Raw genomic sequence first — 21,324 nt, 5'->3', positions numbered from 1 at the left:
CACATTTCTCAGTTGCTTTGAGGTGTCAGCCTGAGGTAAAGATGCGTCTTTTTTTTTTTTTCTTTTCCCGCATTATGTCAATAGATTCGTTTTCCCCACAAATAGCGATATACAGTGGGTATAGAAAAGAATCCCCCCCTTTGAAATATTCCCATTTTGTTTGCTTTACAGCCTTAACTGAAAACACACAAACCAATATTTTTTCCAGCTTTACTTACTCAATGCAGTCTATAACATCCAAATGAAAGATATCACAGCTACGGTTCAGAAGAATTAAAAAAAAAAAATCAAAAACCAGAAGTACTGAGATGAATAAAGGATCAAAAACTCAATCAGGTGTCAGTGCCCACCATTTCCATTGCAGACCCTGGTTACTGGCTTCCTTCTACCTGTGATCAACTGTAATCCGTGTGATTAGTGAAGCTGTTCCTGGAGCATTCATTCCCTTGCTTGGTCGTGCAACTGACAGCAAACAACTGACTATGGGTGGCAAGCCACTTTCAGAAGATCTCCGCGATAGAGTTGTTGACAGACATAAGGCAGGAGATGGAGACAAAAAAATCTGAAAGGCTTTATCAATCCGAAGGAGCTCAGTAAAGTCCATAATAAAGAAGTGGCAAGTGTTTGGCCTTACTAGGACCATCCCTGGATCTGACAATCCCATCTTTGGCCTTACTAGGACCATCCCTGGATCTGACAATCCCTCCAGACTGGATGGTAGAGCAAAGAGGAAACTGGTAAGAGAGACTACCAAAAGGCCAATGGCCACTTTGAAGGAGTAACAGGATTTTATGGCATTGTGTGCATGTGACAACAATTTCACAAGCGCTCCACAATTGTGGCTTGTTCGAGAGGGTCGCCAGGAAAAGGCCACTTCTCAAGAAAGGCCACATTAAGCCTCGTCTGAGCTTTGCCAGAATGCACCCTGAAGATTCTAATGCCAAGTAGAAAAAAGTCTTATGGTCAGATGAGACCAAAATCAAACTATTTGACCTCAATGCCCAACGGTACACCAATGCAGCTCACCATCCACTACACACCACACCTACAGTAAAGCATGGAGGTGGCAGCATCCTATTGTGGAGTTGTTTCTCTGCCGCAGGGCCTGAGGCTCTCGTTAGGGTAGAAGGAAAAATGGGTGGGGCAAAATGCCGTCAAATTCTTGAGGAAAACCTGCTACCCTCTGCCAGAAAGTGGAAGATAGGCAGAATGTTCACCTTTCAGCACGACAACGACCCGAAAGCACATAGTGGCCGCAGGAGAAGAAAATGAATGTCCTTGTGTTGCCCAGTCAGAGCAGACCTAAATCCTATTAAAAATCTGTAGAAAGATCTGAAGATACAGAGCAGCCCACCAACGCTCACCATCCAATTTGACCGAACTTGAACGGTTCTGTAAAGAAGAGTGGGGGGCAAATATTACTCAATCTAGATGTGCTAAGCTGATAGAGAAGAATCCCTGCAGACTCAAGGCTGCCATTAAAGCTAAAGATGGGTCAACAAAATGACATTGACATCTAGGGGGGGGGTGATCCTTTATTAATCTCCGTATGTCTTGTTTTTGATTTTTTTTTTTTAATTTTTCTGAACTGTAGCTGTGAAATCTTTCACTTGGATGTTATAGGTGGCATTGAGTAAATAAACCTGGGAAGAAATATTTTTTCGTGTGTGTTTTTATTTAAGCCTGTAAAGCAAAAAAAAAAAAAAGGGAATATTTCGAAGGGGTTGATTCTTTTCTATACCCACTATATTTGTGGTGCGGCAAAATCAGGTGTCTTATATATCAATTTTTAAGCAGGTTGGCCTCCTGCTTACTATCTTTGCACCTCCAAAGTTAACATTTAACCAGTCACAAGGCCCAGATGAAAAGTCTTATCAACTTTAGAAGATCTCTTATCTTGCAAGGTCTTAAAAGCAGAGCAGATACCATCAGTAGACAGAGACAGCAATTTATAAAGAAACCTGTGCTTATTACTTTTGAAACAATTCTAACCCTTTGAAAATGAAAGCTCTTCTGCTAGATTTGGTAAAGCAAACATTAAGCAAGAGCATACCCAGTAGTTAATTATTTTTATCAACATACTAAAGCATACAAGTATTATAAAAAAAAAAAAGCGTCTAGGGAGTGATTAAAACAGACTTTTAAGTACCACCTGAGAAATGAAAGCAATTTCTGTAACTGAGTTTAATATTTTAAATGTCTTTAAACAATACAAACCCATTCAAGTTCATACATTATTAATGGCAGTTAAAAGTCAGGGTTTGATGGACACTGACTTGTCAAATATAGATTGTAAAGTATAAACCACAGCCTTGGGAGAAATATTCAGTACAGGGCAACGGCCAAGAGGACAGATCAATCGATTTAAGACGAGCTTCATTCCCTGTTCTTCGAGTTTGTCTTCTGGATCACGGCTCAGACCCAGCATATTTTAAAATTTATATTCTGTGTAAATTTAGCTATTCCTTGTAAAGCTTTTGCTGAAGAGTTTTATTCCCTCTCACTTCAACAAATATTTGATTTACCTTTTTCCTTAGTCAATATGAGCAAATTGTTAGTTTGAGTTATGTCTCCACAGTCAAACCTCATTTGTTATTCACCATAATTTTATCGTGAATATGGATTTCTGTAACCTGACATTTTATTACTTGGACAGGCTCCTTTTTTTATATATATTTTATTTTTTTTAATGCTTAATAAACTGCCACAATGTTGTTGTTTTAAGTTTGTTACAGTTGTGAATTCTCTCACACTAAATAACAATGGGGGGAAAAAGATTTGTAGCCAATCAACCTACGTAGTACTGCCTAAGTTACCAGTCTGACCAGGAATCTTGGACCTTAGGGAGAGTGAGATGGAACAATTTTCTTCAGGTGGATATTTAGCTTTTATGGAAAGCTTCTTCTGCTTCTTTTTCTGCTTCTACTGCTTCCACTTCTTCTTCTTGAAAGCTTAATAAATAAATATTCAAAACATGAAGGTCAAGATTCCAGCCTCAGTAATTTCCGTGAACCAGCAGGTTTTTGTGCTGCATGGACTTCACACTTAGTGGATGGTGATTCTGTGCTTCTCCTTCTTCCTGTCATTTAACTATCCATCCATTATCCAACCCGCTATATCCTAACTACAGGGTCTCACGGGGGTTCTGCTGGAGCCAATCCCAGCCAACACAGGGCACAAGGCAGGAAACAAACCCCGGGCAGAAAGCCAGCCCAGCACAGGACACACACACACTAGGGACAATTTAGGAACGCCAATGCACCTAACCTGCATGTCTTTGGATTGTGGGAGGAAACCGGAGCACCCGGAGGAAATCCACGCAGACACGAGGAGAACATGCAAACTCCACGCAGGAAAGCGAACCGAGGTCTCCTAACTGTGAGGCAGTAGCGCTACCGCTGCGCCACCGTGCCACCTGTCATTTAACTAGCTTATATAAATTGCTTCACGCTCAGAAGATGTCAACCCCTATTCTTTTTCTGTATACTGTAACCAGGGCTGAGGAGTCGGTAGATAAATCCTTCGACTCCGACTCCTTAGTTTCCGGTACTTCTGACTCCGACTCCCCGACTCCTCTGTATTTAATATGCTAATGTATTTTCCATGTTTATTGAAGGAAGCAACATACACGTCATTTAACCACAGAACTATCAGATAGAAAGCGGACTCTCTACTGTATTGTTCAGTTTAAACAAAAGACAGGAACCCCTGAACACACATCAGGCCGTAGCACACACCTCCACCTTCATCATTACACTTGTTTACACTCAAATGAACTTGTTAAACACATTATATCTGAAATAAAATGAAAACCCTTTTTGTAATGTACCATAATCCAGATTACAATATGTGAATGTCAGGTTGTATAATAGCTCAACTGAACTTCACACTAGTAGTAATACAACTAATGCACTGGGCTTTGTTCTTACATCAGAGAAGTACTTAATTAGGACTGTAGTTTGTGAAATGGGACATTTTGAACTTGCTGTTTGGTTTTTTTTTTTTTTATTTTATTACAATTTAAATTTATTAGGTGTCGGTACATTTTTGCTGACTCCGACCCCGATTCCAGGTATCCAAAATTGTCTCCGACACCTTGACTCTGACTCTGACTCCACCGCCCTGACTATAAATCCTTCTCGATCAATTTACCTATGAAGTTTGTAGTAGAAGAGAGACGACCTCTGATAACTTTGCAGAGGTTGCCGGTAGCCTAAGTTTTGTTGCTTCACCAGAAGCGTTAGATTAAGATCAAGGTTTTAGTGCCAGTGGTTTGCAAGTAATTGCGTGACGGACAGACACAACCTTTAGCATTTTTTTTTTTAAATTTACAAATCAAATAATTCAGTCGTGATTTAAAATGCACATTGCAAGCTTTAGTTTAAGGATATTTGAATACATTTTGGTCACACCATGTAGAAATGACACTTTTTATACGTGATCTCCCCCATTTCATGGCACCGTAATGTTTGGGGAAAACTGCCATCACAGATGTTGGTGATTACTCAGGAGGGTTTCATTGTTTCGTTAATGCAGACATAACAAACCTTGGCTTGCTTCTACCCTTAGGAGTCTATAGTTGTGATTGTTCAAGAACTGTGCCACTGAAAGTCAATAAGCCCTATAAGGCTGAAAAGCAAGAATCGAACCACTGGAAACATCGATGAAGCCATAGGGTGACCTAAATCAACTGTATGGAATATCATTAAGAAGGAAGAACGTACTGGTGAGCTCAGTAATCACAAAGTGTCTGTAGCATCACCAAAGTCAAACTAACCAATCATATTGCTCCTTAGAGTCCTTAGTGTTTTATCATCTTACAAGAATGATTTAAGATATGAAGAGGTAGGGGAAGTGATGGTGAAGGTGGTAGCGATGAGAATGGCAACTGTACATATTCACTGCTGCCGAGATTTGATTTTACACTAAAATAATAAAAAAAAAAAAAAAGGAATAACCTTGGAGGTCAATCATCAACCCAAAAGCAGACAATAGACATCATGTAGTATATGTGACCCGACATTTGCGCGATAGACATATGAGCGCCGATTAAAATGCGGCGTCAAAATCGTGCCGACAAAATCGTGAAAGTTTCATTAAATATGAATTACTAGTTTAAAGCATATATAATAATGTTTATTTTAGAAGTCAATATTATGAGACGCGGCATGCCATCAGCACGGCACGCAGATAGTCCTTAAGATCACGCCCTGCATATGTAGGAAGAATTGCAGCAAGACGTCTTGATAGTTGAGCGTATTTAGACTCGCTGGCTGCCTGATGCTGGTAATTCCGCTTTGTAGACGACGCGTTATGCCAACCCTCGACTGAGTTTTTTGTTCACGGCATGCCATCAGCAGTTATAACAGTTATAACCTAGCACATAATGTGTACAACAACAGCAACAATTATTTATATAGCACATTGTCATACAAAAAAATGTCGCTCAAAGTGCTTTACAAAATGGAGAATAGAAAAATAGAAGACGCAATAAAAAATAAACATAAGTCAACATTAATTAACATAGAATAAGAGTAAGGTCCGATGTCCAGGGTGGACAGAAAAAACAAAAAAAATACTCCAAAGGCTGGAGAAAAAAATAAAATCTGTAGGGGTTCCAGACCAAGAGACCCCCCAGTCCCCTCTGGGCAATCTACCTAACATAAGTCAAACAGTCCTCTTTGTATTTAGGGTTTTCACGGAAGGACCTGATGATGATGGTCACGTAGACTTCTGGCATTCAGTCCATCAATGTTGGTGCATCATGATGCTTTGAGTAGGTGGAGGTGGCGCAGGCCGCCACCACAAAGAAACCGGAAAAAGAAACAGAAGAGAGTAGGGGTCAGTACCGATTTTAGAGCCACCATGAATAGTTATTATGAAGAATTGAACATACAGAGTATCAGGATTAAGTTAAAGTGAAGTTAGGAGAAGGCCATGTTAAAGTAATGTGTTTTCAGCAGTGTTTTAAAGTGCTCTACTGTATTTGCCTGGCGAATTCCTATTGGCAGGCTATTCCAGATTTGAGGTGCATAACAGCAGAAGGACGCCTCACCACTTCTTTTAAGTTTAGCTTTTGGAATTATAAGGAGACACTCATTTGAAAATCTGAGGTTACGATTTGGAATATAACGTGTCAGGCATTCTGATATATAAGATGGAGCGAGATTATTTAAGGCTTTATAAACCATAAGCAGAATTTTAAAGTCAATCCTGAATGACACAGGTAACCAGTGTAGTGACATCAAAACTGGAGAAATGTGTTCTGATTTTCTTTTCCCAGTTAGGATTCTTGCAGCTGCATTCTGCACTTGTTGCAAACGATTGATGTTTTTTTTGGGTAGTCCTGAGAGGAGTGCGTTACAGTAATCTAGTCGACTGAAAACAAACGCGTGAACTAATTTCTCAGCATCTCTTAATGATATAAGCGGTTTAACTTTACTTATGTTAAGTGAAAAAATGCTGTCCTAGTGGTCTGATGAATATCTGATTTAAAATTCAGAATACAGTCAACAGTTACCCCTAAGTTTTTTACTTTCATCTTGACTTTTAATCCTAATGCATCAAGTTTATTTCTGATAACCTCATTGAATCCATTATTGCCAATTACTAAAATTTCAGTTTTCTCCTTATTTAACTTGAGAAAGTTACTATTCATCCATTATGAGATACCAGTCAGACATTGTGTTAGTGAATCTAGAGAATTGGGGTCATCAGGTGCTATTGATAAGTACAGCTGTGTGTCATCAGCATAGCTGTGGTAGCTCACGTTGTGCCCTGAGATAATCTGACCTAACAGAAGCATGTAGATTGAGAAGAGCAGCGGACCCAGGATAGAGCCTTGTGAACACCATATTGGATATCATGTGTCTTTGAATTGTAGTTACCACAACTAACAAAGAGGTTTCTCCCTGCCAGGTAGGATTCAAACCAATTTAAGACACTGCCAGAGAGGCCCACCCATTGACTAAGGCGATTTCTAAGAATATTATGATCAATGGTGTCAAATGCGGCACTCAGATCTAAGAGGATGAGAACAGATAAATGGCCTCTGTCTGTATTCACGCGCAAGTCATTACATAATGCGCACGTACGTGTCCCACTCTCTTGGCCTCTCTCGCAATTTTGTTGTGGCGATTTTGCCGGCGCGCATTTGTTAAAAACCAATTAGCGGGTTTGTCGGCACTCATTTGTCCGTCGCGGTTTTGTCGGTGAACCGTAGTATATGTGTACCGCATTTGAAGTCAATAGGTTAAACGGTTTGTGAGCTACAGGTGATTTAAAACCTGGATAGACAAATGGACAGCCATGGTAGTGTATTTTTTTAAGAAGATTAATAATAAAAACTTTTGTATTTCTGCACTGATTTAAATAGTATTTGATTTATGAATATTTCATCATAAGTTACCTCTAAGAATTCAGTATATTTCTTTTATGTAAATTTCATATTGTGGTTAATATTGTATTTTGAAGCCTGAATCGCAGTATGAATTGTGCCTTGGGCTAAGTGTATTGTATTGTGCCCACTCTTCTAGAAGCACAGCTCAGTAGCAGCCTCAGTAAAACGTAGACTTATTTCATTTATGGGATCAGAACTGCTTTGTGGCTTTATATGTAATGCAATTAATTTAATAAAAAGGGAAAAAAAATAAAAGAACTGCTTTGTGGCAGGGCTGTTGAACACATTTGCCCAATGAGCAGAGCATTAATCAGTTGTCATGCCATGTTATTTTCTAACTCTAACCCATACCAGGGTCACAGGGGGTGCAAGGTAGGAACAAACCCAGGACAGGGTGCCAGCGCATTGCAGGGTGAACTTACACACCATCACACACTCGGGCCAATTTAGCGTAGCCAGTTCACCTAAACTTCACGTCTTTAGACAGTGGGAGGAAACTGGAGCACAGGAGGAAACCCTCACAGACTCTGGGAGAACATGCAAACTCCATGCAGGGAGGACACAAAATTCTGGACTGCTTACTTCGAGGCATCATCTCTGCTACTGTGCCACCATGCCGCCCCAGATGTTCAGTCACTTGTATGTTTCCGTATCTCCATCTCCTGACGGAGTTGCATGGGGTGTTTATTTAGTCTCCATTGTGTAGGTGAGTACACCTTATTGACTCGACACAAGTTGGCCCCAGACAGCGTATCACCGCTGAACTAATTATGGTACTTTGAAAACCGTTTGTATATTTAGAAAAGTTACATAATTTAATTTGGGTAATTACAACTAATTAATCTCAGAAGTTGTGTTTTTATGTTATACTGTGCAGAAATAGATTTACATTTCTCCCATATTTAATTATGACTGGAACATCTAGAATGTTAGTGCCTAGGAATCGCCTTGTGGAGCAGCACATTTGTAGAATTCATTCTGTTTACAAAGGAGAGTGCCCATTTTGCCCTTATTTGTTATTCTACACCACTGCCTGTAACTTGGCAGCATAACTACAAATGACTGAACATGACATACATAAGATATCTGCCTTGTTGTTTTCTGACAGGAGCAGGCGTGATTTGAAGAAATAATTCCTTGCTGGCCTTTACAGAATTGTTTGTCTGTTACATAAAGATATTTTTTAAAACTGCCAGCCCAAGGTTAATTAAGAAAGATATTTATATATTGATCTACATTACCTTGTTTCTTTTTTTCTTCTTTTAGATTAAAAATCCTGATAGTTGATCATAATTAATTAAGCTATTCCACTGTAAGCAAGCAGTTTATTCTCAACTAGTAGCATACGGCGGTGTAAGAATAGGAACGGAAAACGGTGCATTGCCTTCGTCAACTGTTTGTGTCAAGAAATAACCCACTGATAGGAACGGTCAGTTGCCAGATCCCGGAACACAGATGACGTTGTACAAAAACCTGTCGACAGAGAAGATACTGTTGTTCATTTTATAACAAAGGCTTAGGAAACAACCGTCACAGTATAACGAAAATAGCAAGGAGCGAAACCAATGGCAATGGTCAAGAGAGTATCTTCCTGTAGTAGGGTACGGAGAAGACTCCCAGGTGCACACGTGGCCGAAGTGAGTGAGGAACACGGTAATCCGAAGGAGGAAGAGGAATTGAGGAAAGTGGCATGGGGGTGTATGGGAGGCTGCAGGCAGCATGGGGAAGGGTTTGGAAGAGGATGAATAGGAATCGAGAAATGCCGTGTGGGCGGGACCGGGTTTGAAGAGGAAGCAGGACGAATCGGAAGAGAAATATTTATAAGAGATGTCTGGATGAGGTTTGAATTGGTCATATTCTCTAATATAGGAGTACACAACCTTTTTTAATTTAAGATCTGCTTTTTCATTCACCAGTTAAACATGTCATACCAGTATAAATTTGGAGCTCCAATATGAAAAAAAGCGAATTGATGGCGCATCAGTAAATTCTCATCATATTATTTGCTTTTTTTCCAGTGATTCTCAGTCATGGATTTCATTTGTATGATCTTGGCAAGTCAGGGGCCATGTAGCCCCCAGCAACTCAGTTCAAACAATCTGCAACTTGTAGGGTGGCCTTGTTTTTATGCGAGACCTGACAAGCAATGAGTGCTCACCCAGAAGTATAACATGCTTATTATGTAGCTACAGGCTATGAGGAACGAAGGTGTTTTGAACCTCGCAAGCAGAAGAGAGGCTCAACTCTAGGATGCTGGCCTAAGAGATCTGAAACTAGAGGTTAACAAATAAGGTTTATATGGACACAAAAAAACACAAACATTGGAAAGATGATGACTAGAAAAGTGTGTTATGCTCAGCATCTGGGAGAGATGACGCTGGTATTTGGTGTGTATTTAGTGAAGAAGACAGCTGAGCACCTGTAAGGCATTTTTTTCCTCAAACTACAGGCTCTTGGTATCCATATCCTTTTATTCAGCTATCCATCTGGGCCTTCTTCCTCTTTTTCTATCCTAATTAGTTACAGTCCCCCAACCCTTTGTTTATCTCAGTATTGTAATAGTCTCCTTTGTATGAAATCTTGAGTCTATTTCATGGAATATCCTTCATTCTGCATATGAAAACAACAGACTGACACGTTTCTTGAGCAAGCTCTTTCATTTTGGCCATTTTTGAATCCAGAACTAAACTTCGGGAATACCAGTACCTTGCAACCCAAGAATAACAGAGTTTAGCAGTGCTAATGCAATTGCAAATGTTTCTCAAATAACCAATCGGAATGTAAACATGACTAATTGAGGATAAGTTAAGGGAGTTGACCATTAGGACCCTGAAGGAATTTCTGCTGAAAGTGGGGCTTTCAGGTCATATGTAAATAGTAAATTTAAAAATCAGTCAGTTCAAGAAGGAATAGCCATTAGCAACATCAGTAGTATCCTGGCTTATTTTTAAATAAATGTAATGGTATCTTGAATAAAAAAAAATCTGTGTATCTGTCTGTATATCTGTGTATATACCGTATACAGGTGCTGATCATAAAATTAGAATATCATGACAAAGTTCATTTATTTCAGTAATTCCATTCAAAAAGTGAAACTTGTATATTAGATTCATTCATTACACACAGACTGATGTATTTCAAATGTTTATTTCTTTTAATTTTGATGATTATAACTGACAACTAATGAAAGTCCCAAACTCAGTATCTCGGAAAATTAGAATATCAATTAAAACTAATGCAAAAAAGGATTTTTAGAAATATTGGCCGACTTTAAGGTATGAACATGAAAAGTATGAGCCAGGCCTTGGCCTGGATTACTGCAGCAATGCGGCGTGGCATGGAGTCGATCAGTCTGTGGCACTGCTCAGGTGTTATGAGAGCCCATGTTGCTCTGATAGTGGCCTTCAGCTCTTCTGAATTGTTGGCTCTGGCGTATTGCATCTTCCTCTTCACAATACCCCATAGATTTTCTATGGGGTTAAGGTCCGGTCAGTTTGCTGGCCAATCAAGAACAGGGATACCATGGTCTTTAAACCAGGTACTGGTAGTTTTGGCACTTTGTGCAGGTGCCAGGTTCTGTTCGAAAATGAAATCTGCCTCTCCTTAAAGTTCGTCAGCAGCAGGAAGCATGAAGTGCTCTAAAACTTCCTGGTAGACGGCTGCGTTGACCTTGGACCTCAGAAAACACAATGGACCAACACCAGCAGATGACATGGCACCCCAAACCATCACTGACTGTGGAAACTTTACACTGGACCTCAAACAACGTGGATTCTGTGCGTCTCCTCTCTTCCTCCAGATTCTGGGACCTTGATTTCCAAAGGAAATGCAAAATTGACTTTCATCAGAGAACAGAACTTTGGACCACTCAGCAGCAGTCCAGTCCTTTTTGTCTTTAGCCCAGGCGAGATGCTTCTGACGCTGTCTCTTGTTCAAGATTGGCTTGACACAAGGGATGTGACAGCTGAAACCCATGTCTTGCATACGTCTGTGCGTGGAGGTTCTTGAAGCACTGACTCCAGCTGCAGTCCACTCTTTGTGAATCTCCCCCACAGTTTAGAATGGGTTTTGTGTCACAATCCTCTCCAGGGTACCAGCGGTTATCTCTATTCCTTGTACACTTTTTTCTACCACATCTTGTCCTTCCCTTCGCCTCTCTATTAATGTGCTTGGACACCGAGCTCTGTGAACAGCCTGCCTCTTTAGCAATGACCTTTTGTGTCTTGCCCTCCTTATGCAGGGTGTCAGTGGTCGTCTTTTGGACAACTTGTCAAGTCAGCAGTCTTCCCCATGATTGTGTAGCCTACAGAACGAGACTGAGAGACCATTTAAAGGCTTTTGCAGGTGTTTGGAGTTAATGAGCTGATTAGAGTGTGGCACCAGGTGTCTTCAATATTGAACCTTTTCACAATATTCTAATTTTCTGAGATACTGAATTTGGGACTTTCATTAGTTGTCAGTTATAATCATCAAAATTAAAAGAAATAAACATTTGAAATACATCAGTCTGTGTGTAATGAATGAATCTAATATACAAGTTTCACTTTTTGAATGGAATTACTGAAATAAATCTTCTAATTTTATGACTAGCACCTGTATACTCACGGATAAGTCGGACTTGAATTTATCGTATAATTTCTGGTATTTTATAATGTCGGCCGTATAAATCGAATGCGGAAAACTCATGCTATTGGATTAAGATATGCGAACGCCCACCTGAGAGAGTCACCATGGAGCGCACTGCCTTTTTTTTTTTCTATGTGGGTGTGGCAATGCGCTGTATCAGCGTGTACTCCTAACCCCCCACCCCCCCTATTGTACCTACGTGACCACACGATAATACCCGAACTGTTCCGAAGCGACGTTTGCACTAATTTGTGTTTTTTTTTGTATCTCGCACACTCGTACACCTTTATCGCAAGAACATCCCTTATCTACGATGGTGCTTTCGATCAGAAGAAAATATGAAGCTGGTTTAAAATTAAACGTTGTTGAAATGGTGAAAGAAATTGGTAACTGCGCTGCTGCAACAAAATCTGATGCGTCTGAGAAACTGATGCGAAATTGGAGGAGGCAAGAAGAAAAAAAAAAAAATGTAAAATTAAGTGTCACTTTTTTGAATGGGCATATAAGTCGGGGGTCTGATTTTTATGATCTTTATTTTTTTGGGGGTTTCAAGACCCAACTTATATGTGAGTATATACGGTATATGCATATAATATTATCAGTTTTTATCACAAACATGAACATTTTCTGGTGTGTCGAGACTATTGACTGGTAGTGTACGTCACAGAATCCTGCTGTCATTCCTTGTGGTAAAGGTAAGTTTTCTCTCTCTTTGCTTCACCTATTTTAGCTGAAACACTAGAATTGTCAAATAGGGAATCAAACCTATCAAACTGTTAGCCATTCTGTATTGTATCGCTTGCTCTGTGCACCCTGGAGAAGGCATTACCAGGGACAAAGTTCTTGAACGGCACAAGGGATCAATCAGCCAGCAATTAACTTTTACAGCACACTCAATGAGATTAAACACACACTCCGGCAGAAAAATATTTACTATTAAATGCACAGAATCCATTGAGTGGAAGAGTAGGCTACAAAAAAAAAAAAAAAGTAAATCGGCAAACTGCTCACTTGGTAATACTCGGCATCACATTTATTGGCCTAGTATGCGTGCATACATGGAATATGATTCTTGTTTTCTGATGACTCTCCCAAGTATATTTAAATGACAGACATACTTGTACACACCTGAGGTAAATTTAATTTGCATTTATTTGACTCCTTTATTCAAGGCAACTTACAACATTTATGATACAATTGATTACATTTGTTTTGGCTTTTCTAGTTGGTGCACAGGCAGGTCAAGTGACTTTGTCATTGTCACACAGTATCAGTAGTGGGATTTGAACCCACAACCTCAGGTGCTGACTGGCTTCATTTTAATTGATGTGGTTTATAAAGAGTCCGCCCTGTGAATTTTTTTTCCTTAAATGGCAGCCAAACTAAAATGAGATGTCAAGGGAGTCATCAGATGACCAGCTAACTCTAACTTACTTCTCTACAACCAGTTTCTTGATTAGAAGATGATTTTTGTTGTAAATTAAACTCGTTATTTACTGCCATGGCTTGCTAGTGCTCTCATTCTGCCACAGCAGACATTTCCAAACCAGTTGATTTTTTTCTTTTTTCTAAGAGAAATGTCAATGTTTTACGGACCTGGGTAGTTCATCATTACTGAGACCTTCACCTTTCTTTTTTTTTTTTTTTTCGTTTTCAGATATTGTATGATGGACACAGGTTAGCTGGTGATGTGTTGGCTCACTTTGTTTCTCATTATTGTTTGACTGCTAGTTAAGGGAAAAAAGAAACAATTAAGAGATCTGTGGCTTAAATATCAAGTCAATTACAAATAAGGCAAAAGAAGTTAATTAGCAACAGAAACTGGTCACTAATTAAGAAAATGGTTTGAATGAAAGTCTGCAGCCTACTTGGCCCTGCAGGATCGGATTGCTCGAAGTCAAACATGGAGATGCCTTTCGCTATTACACACACACACACACATCTGTTAACTATGCCTTTATTTCCATCTGCATGCTGCTTTTCGAAGCGAGTCCTTTTCTTATTTTGTTTTGTCTTGGTTGGTAAAAGATGTCTTCATAGTTAAGAAAGCCATTTGTCATTTCCTGTAAGCACTGCTATAGCACAATATTTTGTTTTAGTTTAAAATAGCGTTTGTTTTTCTTTTTCTGAAAGCATGTAGTGATTATTTCCTAAAAATGGTATAAAACTGTCGGTTTCCAGATGCCTTGAAGTTCCAAAAAAGAAGTCATACATGTTTATGCTTAGAGAAATGACTTTCTTAATAGAAATGTATAGAATTTTGTTAATTTTTAATTTCTTTTTTTAAATGTAATACTTGACATTTTAAGAGCTTAACTGGTGCCTGGTCACATTTAAGTGACATTCTGCCTGGAGTTTGTTTCTGCTTTGTGCTTAATCCCACAGAGATTGAATCCTGTACACAAGCTTAGGTTTATGTTTGTGGATATAATGATTAATATAGAAGAGAAGGAAGCTGGTAATCCTGTAACTTTTTAATTTTCATTCTTCAGTGCTTTCTTTGTAGATTTCTTTTTCATTAAAAAACTCTCTTATTTTATCAGACTCCATGAAGAGATTATAGAGTTCTATAAATTTATGTCACCTCGCCCTGAAGAAGCAGCTATGCGTAAAGAAGTCGTGAAAAGGATAGAAACGGTTATAAAAGATCTGTGGCCAACAGCAGATGTAAGTATTGAAGACTGCACTTCACACACATTTCAAAAGTTCTTAAGTGTTTATGTAAATTATGAAATGTAATTTAAGTTTTAGTGTTAGATGTTTAGTAAATATTAAGTAAACAAACTTACTCAGAGTGCTGTGATCAAGCCCAATGGTTCATATAAAGTACTACCATTTCAGAGTTTCCATTTCTTCCCCGACTGCTCTATGTCAAGATAGTTTTTTGAACCATTTTACCTTAGTGTAACATAGTTGGTTTCAAAGCATTCACTTAAACTCCTAGTGATTAGCTGCATTCCTAATTGCACTTCATACAGTAAGCAGCTGCTACCACAGCACTCTTGTATAAGTGGATTCAGAAAGTATTCAGACCCTGCACACTAGATTTAATATTAAACAGATACATTTGTCATTTTTTTTTTGCCCATCAGTCTACAGTCCGTAACCAATAATGGCAAAGTGAAAATACAGGTTTGTAAATTTATTAAAAATCAAAATCTGAAATCTCACATTCATATAAATATCCACCTGTGACAAACTCTATTGATTGGGTGTCGGTTAGTAGCACACATGTACCTGTGTGTGTAAGGTCCCGCAACTCAAACTGTATACCTCTGTGGTAAAATTGTGATGAGGCCTAGATTAGGACACACACACACACACACATATATATAGACGAACACAGTGGAACCTTGGTTTGCAGGCATAATTCGTTCCGGAAACTTGTTCGCAATCTAAAGCACTTGTATATCAAAGCGAATTTCCCCATAAGAAATAATGGAAGATGATTCATTCCACAACCCAAAACTATTCATATAAAAACGATTAATACAAAGTATAAAGTAAAAATACATAAAACAAATTAATATGCACTTTATCTTTGAAAAGAGTCATGGCTGGTGTGAGTGAGTGTCTAAACTCTTTTGGGATTCCACCCAATGGGACGACAGGCGGAAGAGCGTCCGCAGGCTCCAAGCTCTGTAGCAGTTCACCATAAAAGCGAATCCGAAAAGATTGCAGACATGCTACAAGCGCCTGCCATTGATGGGTAATACAGGAACATTATAAATGCGCAGGGCACAATATTACTTGGCCCCGACCCTGCCTGACTGCTGTGTTTGTGTATAGTTAGTGGCAGATCCCGCTACAATGACCGTGCTGTTCCTGTTTCAAGCTTAATAAAGCTGGTTTTGCTAAAGTACCGAGAGTCCGCTTCGTGTATTGGGTTACAACACACACACACACACACACACGTCGTCACCATGCTATAGTAAACGGTATGCACTCGTATGGATGTTGACTATATGAGTGAGGCACGCCAACTCCAATGGAGAATGGGAGGCGATTACCCACAATACCACATCGAGAGAGAGAACCACCATCAGCTCAGTTGTGATCATGTGACACTTGGCAGACAAAACGTATACTTATTACTCGTATTGCAAGACATCGCTTGTTTATCAAGTCAAAATTTTAGCTTGTCTTGCAATACACTCTCAATCCAACGTGTCTGTCTGTCTGTCTGTCTGTCTGTCCGTCCGTCCCTAATCTAATCTTGAAATAATCTATGCCTCATCACAATTTTAGCACAGAAGTATACACTTTAATTATTTATTCTATATTTAATTTAATATTTTATTTAATTTATTTATATATAGACAGACAGAGAGAGAGAGAGAGAGACGTTGTGAGACACAAAAATAACCGGATTGGTGAACAAAAATATTTATTAATGAATTACGGCATTCTTTAATTACTTTTATTAATTTTATTGTTGTTACAGGTTCAAATCTTCGGCAGCTTTAGCACAGGACTTTATCTCCCAACAAGGTAATATATATTAATTTTATTACTACATCTAAATGTATTTATTTTCAACAAATTAGTTAACTGTCAACTTTAAACTTATCTATAAGGAACAGTGAAGTATAATTTAGTTTATCACGTTTGTCTGGTGGTTTTCATGTAATTTATAAGGTGCACACAAAAAATTGTAAGCTAATTCTTGCTGCCATTCTGGTGGTAAGTATAGTGAATACGAGTGGTCTGTGGGCAGGAGAGAGTATACTTTCGACTGAGTCTGTCTTAATCTATATTATTTCGCTTGTGTCTGTTCGTGCTCGATATAAACAATGGTTGCCACAACTACTATATCCCACCACAACAATAGCGAGGAATCTGTATTCCTGGCAGAGTTTTGGTCTTTGGCGTCTCATCAAGTCTACAGTTCTTCAATGTGACCAGTTATCGACTGTGGTATTTGACTGTTTATTTAGTGCATACTTTGTTACTCAACGAAACTGTATTATGACAAAACCATTTTACACCTCCCTTTTCCTTCACTTCAACGTAAGCCTCCTGATAAAATGAAAAGGCACATACAGCGTAGCTGCGACCAACAGAAACGGTCTCACTGGCCTACATACTCACACCAACACACAGAAGCAGAAACACCTACATCACGCCAGACCAACCAGCACAGGCCTTAGTACAACAAATACAATGTATGATAAACCACAGAGCAATATTATCTGAAGATCAGCGGCAGCAAGTCTTTCACCTTACACACTCAACTTTTCTGAAGAGCAGTAGCAAACTGCCAGACAACAAGAAATATTACGATGGAAAAACTCCAAACAAGATATTCCCTTTATATTACAGCATAGGCAATTCCCCGTTCGTTTAGCATGTTGTATGACTATCACCAAGTCACAAGGACAAACATTTAATAACGTTGGAGTTTATTTGCTAGGCCCTGTTTTTATCCATGGCCAGTTGTACACTACATTTTCCAGAGTTGCATCGAAACCCGGGTTAAATTTGCAGGTACTTGTGGGTTACACATAAGGGAATATTTTTGCTGACGATAATGTTTATGCAACAAATTGCATTTTCTGACAATTATTCTAGACGTCAGTATACTAAATTTCCTGACGGCCACACTCCATACATACTGAATTACATGCACCTTGCATTTCCCTTCTTATCCAATATGTTCTGTTAACCTGTTCATGTTACAATTTGTATTGTAAATACTCATGCTGTTGTAAGTAACTATAATAACATCACATACTTATCATGTGGCTATTCTAATATTGAGTCCTCTCACAAGTCACTACTTATTAAAATAATCTGCTTTGTTACTGTAGCATGTATTGTTGTTCTACCCCTCATCATCATTTCATTAATGCTTTTATTCTTGCAAACTTTTTGTAAGCATGATTTGCTAGTATATTTTAAATTCTGTATCAGGTATTAGGTGCACCTCTTATTTCTGGTAAAATTCAACCTAAATTATTTATTAATGTTCGTAAGAATTATGAACGCTTTGAAATCACTTCAGTTTTTTTTTTTCCGGCATCTTCTGACTCATCAATATGAGAAAACCCCCTCATATGATACACTGTTCAGTTCTTCTTAGTTATGCAAGACATCAAGCTTTTTAAGGTTCCCGCCTATTTTTGGCCCTCTAGATCCGATAACCCTCATTTGTAGAACAATTTTGAACCGTATAGTATACAGGAAATTACACCCTTCTCATAAAGAGTAAGCCAATAGGTGTCTACAGCAAAAACGACAAGAATAAGATATTGTAGATCAAAGTCACTTCTTTCCACAAATGGAGATTGGTAATACAGGTATGTGTTGTGCTGTTTTATTCCTGTTCGAAGTTGCTGATCATGAACATGATAGTATTATTGATATTCCATTCTTCGCCAGTGGTCCTAGCATTATAAGAGTCTCTCCTAGAAGGTTAAAAATGAGCATGAGTTGTATCGTTCTGGGGGTCCGTGTACTTTTTAGTATTTGAAATTTCATTTTAGAAGCAAAAACGAAAATACAAAAATGAAAGAAATTTTCAGATTTAGATTTTTGATTGAAGAATAAAATGAGGGAAAATAAGTTATTTTTTAATTCTGTGGTAACAAATAGCAGTCACAAACTTAAAATTACACATACTTTTCTGGATTTATTTGTGATTCAAATAATGAAAATCTAATAGCTTAAAAACATCAAAACAGAAGCATTTTCGTTGTCTGAAACCGGAGGCATTTCTTCTTCTGCGCGATTTTTGACGACACCTGCGAACAGTCCTCCTCACAACACATCGACCGACGGCCTTGAAGTTACACTGCATGGCATCAGCAGAGGATGGACCATCACGTTGTTTTTCGGAACAGTTAAAGAGTGACACTCCGGGACGAGGACATGACTGCAGAAAGACTGAGTCGCATCTTTCCGGTAAAAATACAAGCTTTGCAAACTTTGCTTCATTGATGTAGCAGTTGCTTTATGAATGTTATTGTTGTTACTTACTGTGAAACAGCTAAGACTTGGTGATTTCATTTACTAACACTAAGTCTAGCAATTTTTATAGTGCTATCGTTAGTAAACGTTTCGAGTATTAACAATGCGCACAAGTGTAACACGTTAGTAGAGCGACGTGATTTACAGAAAGTTTTCTTAACATGTATTACACTTGTCAATGAGCAACCATTCACACATTTACACACATTCAAAATGTTAGCATTAGCTTTTTTAGATGTTCTTTAGCAAAGTCCAATCTAGCCTTTCTATTCTTGAGGCTTATGAGTGGCTTGCACCTTGCAGTGCACCCTCTGTATTTACTGTCATGCAGTCTTCTCTTTATGGTAGACTTGGACATCGATACGCCGACCCCCTGGAGAGTGTTGTTCACTTGGTTGGCTGTTGTGATGGGGTTTCTCTTCACCATGGAAATGATTCTGTGATCATCCACCACTGTTGTCTTCCGTGGACGTCCAGGTCTTTTTGAGTTGCTGAGTTCACCAGTGCTTGCTTTCTTTCTCAGGATGTACCAAACTGTAGATTTTGCCACTCGTAATATTGTAGCAATTTCTCGGATGGGTTTTTTCTGTTTTCGTAGCTTAAGGATGGCTTCTTTCACCTGCATGGAGAGCTCCTTTGACCGCATGTTGTCTGTTCACAGCAAAATTTTCCACATGCAAGCACCACACCTCAAATCAACTCCAGGCCTTTTATCTGCTTAATTGATAAGACATCATGACGGACTTGAACACACCTGCCCATGAAATAGCCTTTGAGTCAATTGTCCAATTACTTCTGAGCCCCTGAAATGAAGGGATTGTGTTCAAAAATTGCTTTAGTTCCCTCACATTTTTATGCAATCGTTTTGTTCAACCCACTGAATTAAAGCTGAAAGTCTGCACTTCAACTGCATCTGAGTTGTTTCATTTAAAATTCATTGTGGTAATGTACAGAACCAAAATTAGAAAAAAGTTGTCTCTGTCCAAGTATTTATGGACATAACTGTAAATGATGTAAATCAGAAATATATGTTGATATATACTTCATTAATCCCAATGTACCCCAAATCAGAAAAAGTGGGGACAGTATGGAAAATGCAATAAAAAACAAAAAACTCAGTGATTCTTAAATTTACTTGGGCTTTAATTTCATTGCAGACAAAATGACCCTAAGATATTTCATGTTTGGTCTGTTCAGTTTCATTACATTTGTTAATATCCGCCCTTTCCTGCATTTCAGGCCTGCAACGCATTCCAAAAAATAGTAGGGACGATAAAACATTAGGTGCTTTGTAGGGTTGCCAATCCTTCTCACAACACTTAAAAGGTGTTTTGGCACCGAAGATACCAGGCAGTGAAGCGTTTCGGGTGTTATTTTGTCCCATTCTCCCTGCAAACATTTTAAGGTGTGCAACAGTATGGGGTCATAATTGTGACATTTTTCATTTCAAAATTTTCCACTCATTCTCAGGTGGGGCAGATCAGGAATGTAGTCAGGCCGGCCGAGTATCCGTACCCCCCTCTTCTACAGCCACGCCTTTTGTAATATGTGCAGAACGGGGCTTTGCATTGTCTTGTTGAAAAATGTATGGACACCCCTGGAATAGATGTTGTCTTGAAAGTAGCACTTGCTCTTAAATCTCAATGTACTTTTTTGTAATAAGTTCTTCCATCTCAGAAGTCTAAATGACTTTTGCCAAGTGCACTGCCACAAACCCAAACCATGACAGACCCTGCAGGCTTTTGGACTTGTTGCTGATAACCGTCTGGATGGTCCTTTTCGTGTTTGCTCCAGAGCACACAGCAACATTTCTTACAAAAAAGATCTGGAATACTGATTCGTCTGACCACAATACACGTTTGTTTCTGCTGTGTGATGGTCCATCCCAGATACCTTTGAGCCCAGAGACGTCGACGCTGCTTCTGGACATGATTAACACGAGACTTGTTTATTGCACAGTAAAGTTTGAAGTGACAATTGTGAATGGAACACCATATTGTATTGCTTGACAAATGTTTGGCAAAGTAATCCCTTTCCTGTGCGGTGATATCAACTACTGGTGAGTGACGGTTCTTGATGCAGTGCCTGCCAGCTGAGGGACTGGAGATTACGGCTCTTCAGCTTAGGCTTGTACCTTTGCCCTTTACGCACTGAAATTCCTGCAGATTCCTTGAATCGTTTAATGGTATTATGCACTGTAGAGGGAGAAATATGCAAATCCCTTCTAATCTTTCTTTGAGGATCATTGTTTTTAAACATTTCAGTCATTTTTTCACATATTTGTTGCCCATCCTTGCCGCTCAGAGACTCTGCCTTTCATGAATACCAAA

At 38.9% G+C, this 21,324-nt stretch overlaps 1 protein-coding gene across 1 annotated transcript in view; it reads left to right on the top strand.

Annotated features, from left to right (window-relative positions):
- The window catches only part of tent4a (terminal nucleotidyltransferase 4A), a 96,441-nt gene that overhangs the window by 26,929 nt on the left and 48,188 nt on the right, over positions 1 to 21,324 (top strand). The window contains exons 2-3 of the mRNA XM_039736909.1: positions 14,569 to 14,692; positions 16,470 to 16,516. Coding sequence (XP_039592843.1) covers positions 14,569 to 14,692; positions 16,470 to 16,516 — 171 coding nt within the window. The remainder of the gene's footprint in view (positions 1 to 14,568; positions 14,693 to 16,469; positions 16,517 to 21,324) is intronic.

The sequence above is a fragment of the Polypterus senegalus genome, chromosome 15 (assembly GCF_016835505.1).
Source record: "Polypterus senegalus isolate Bchr_013 chromosome 15, ASM1683550v1, whole genome shotgun sequence".
In the NCBI taxonomy this organism is placed as follows: Eukaryota; Metazoa; Chordata; class Cladistia; order Polypteriformes; family Polypteridae; genus Polypterus; species Polypterus senegalus.
This window is presented reverse-complemented; position numbering and strand designations above follow the sequence as displayed.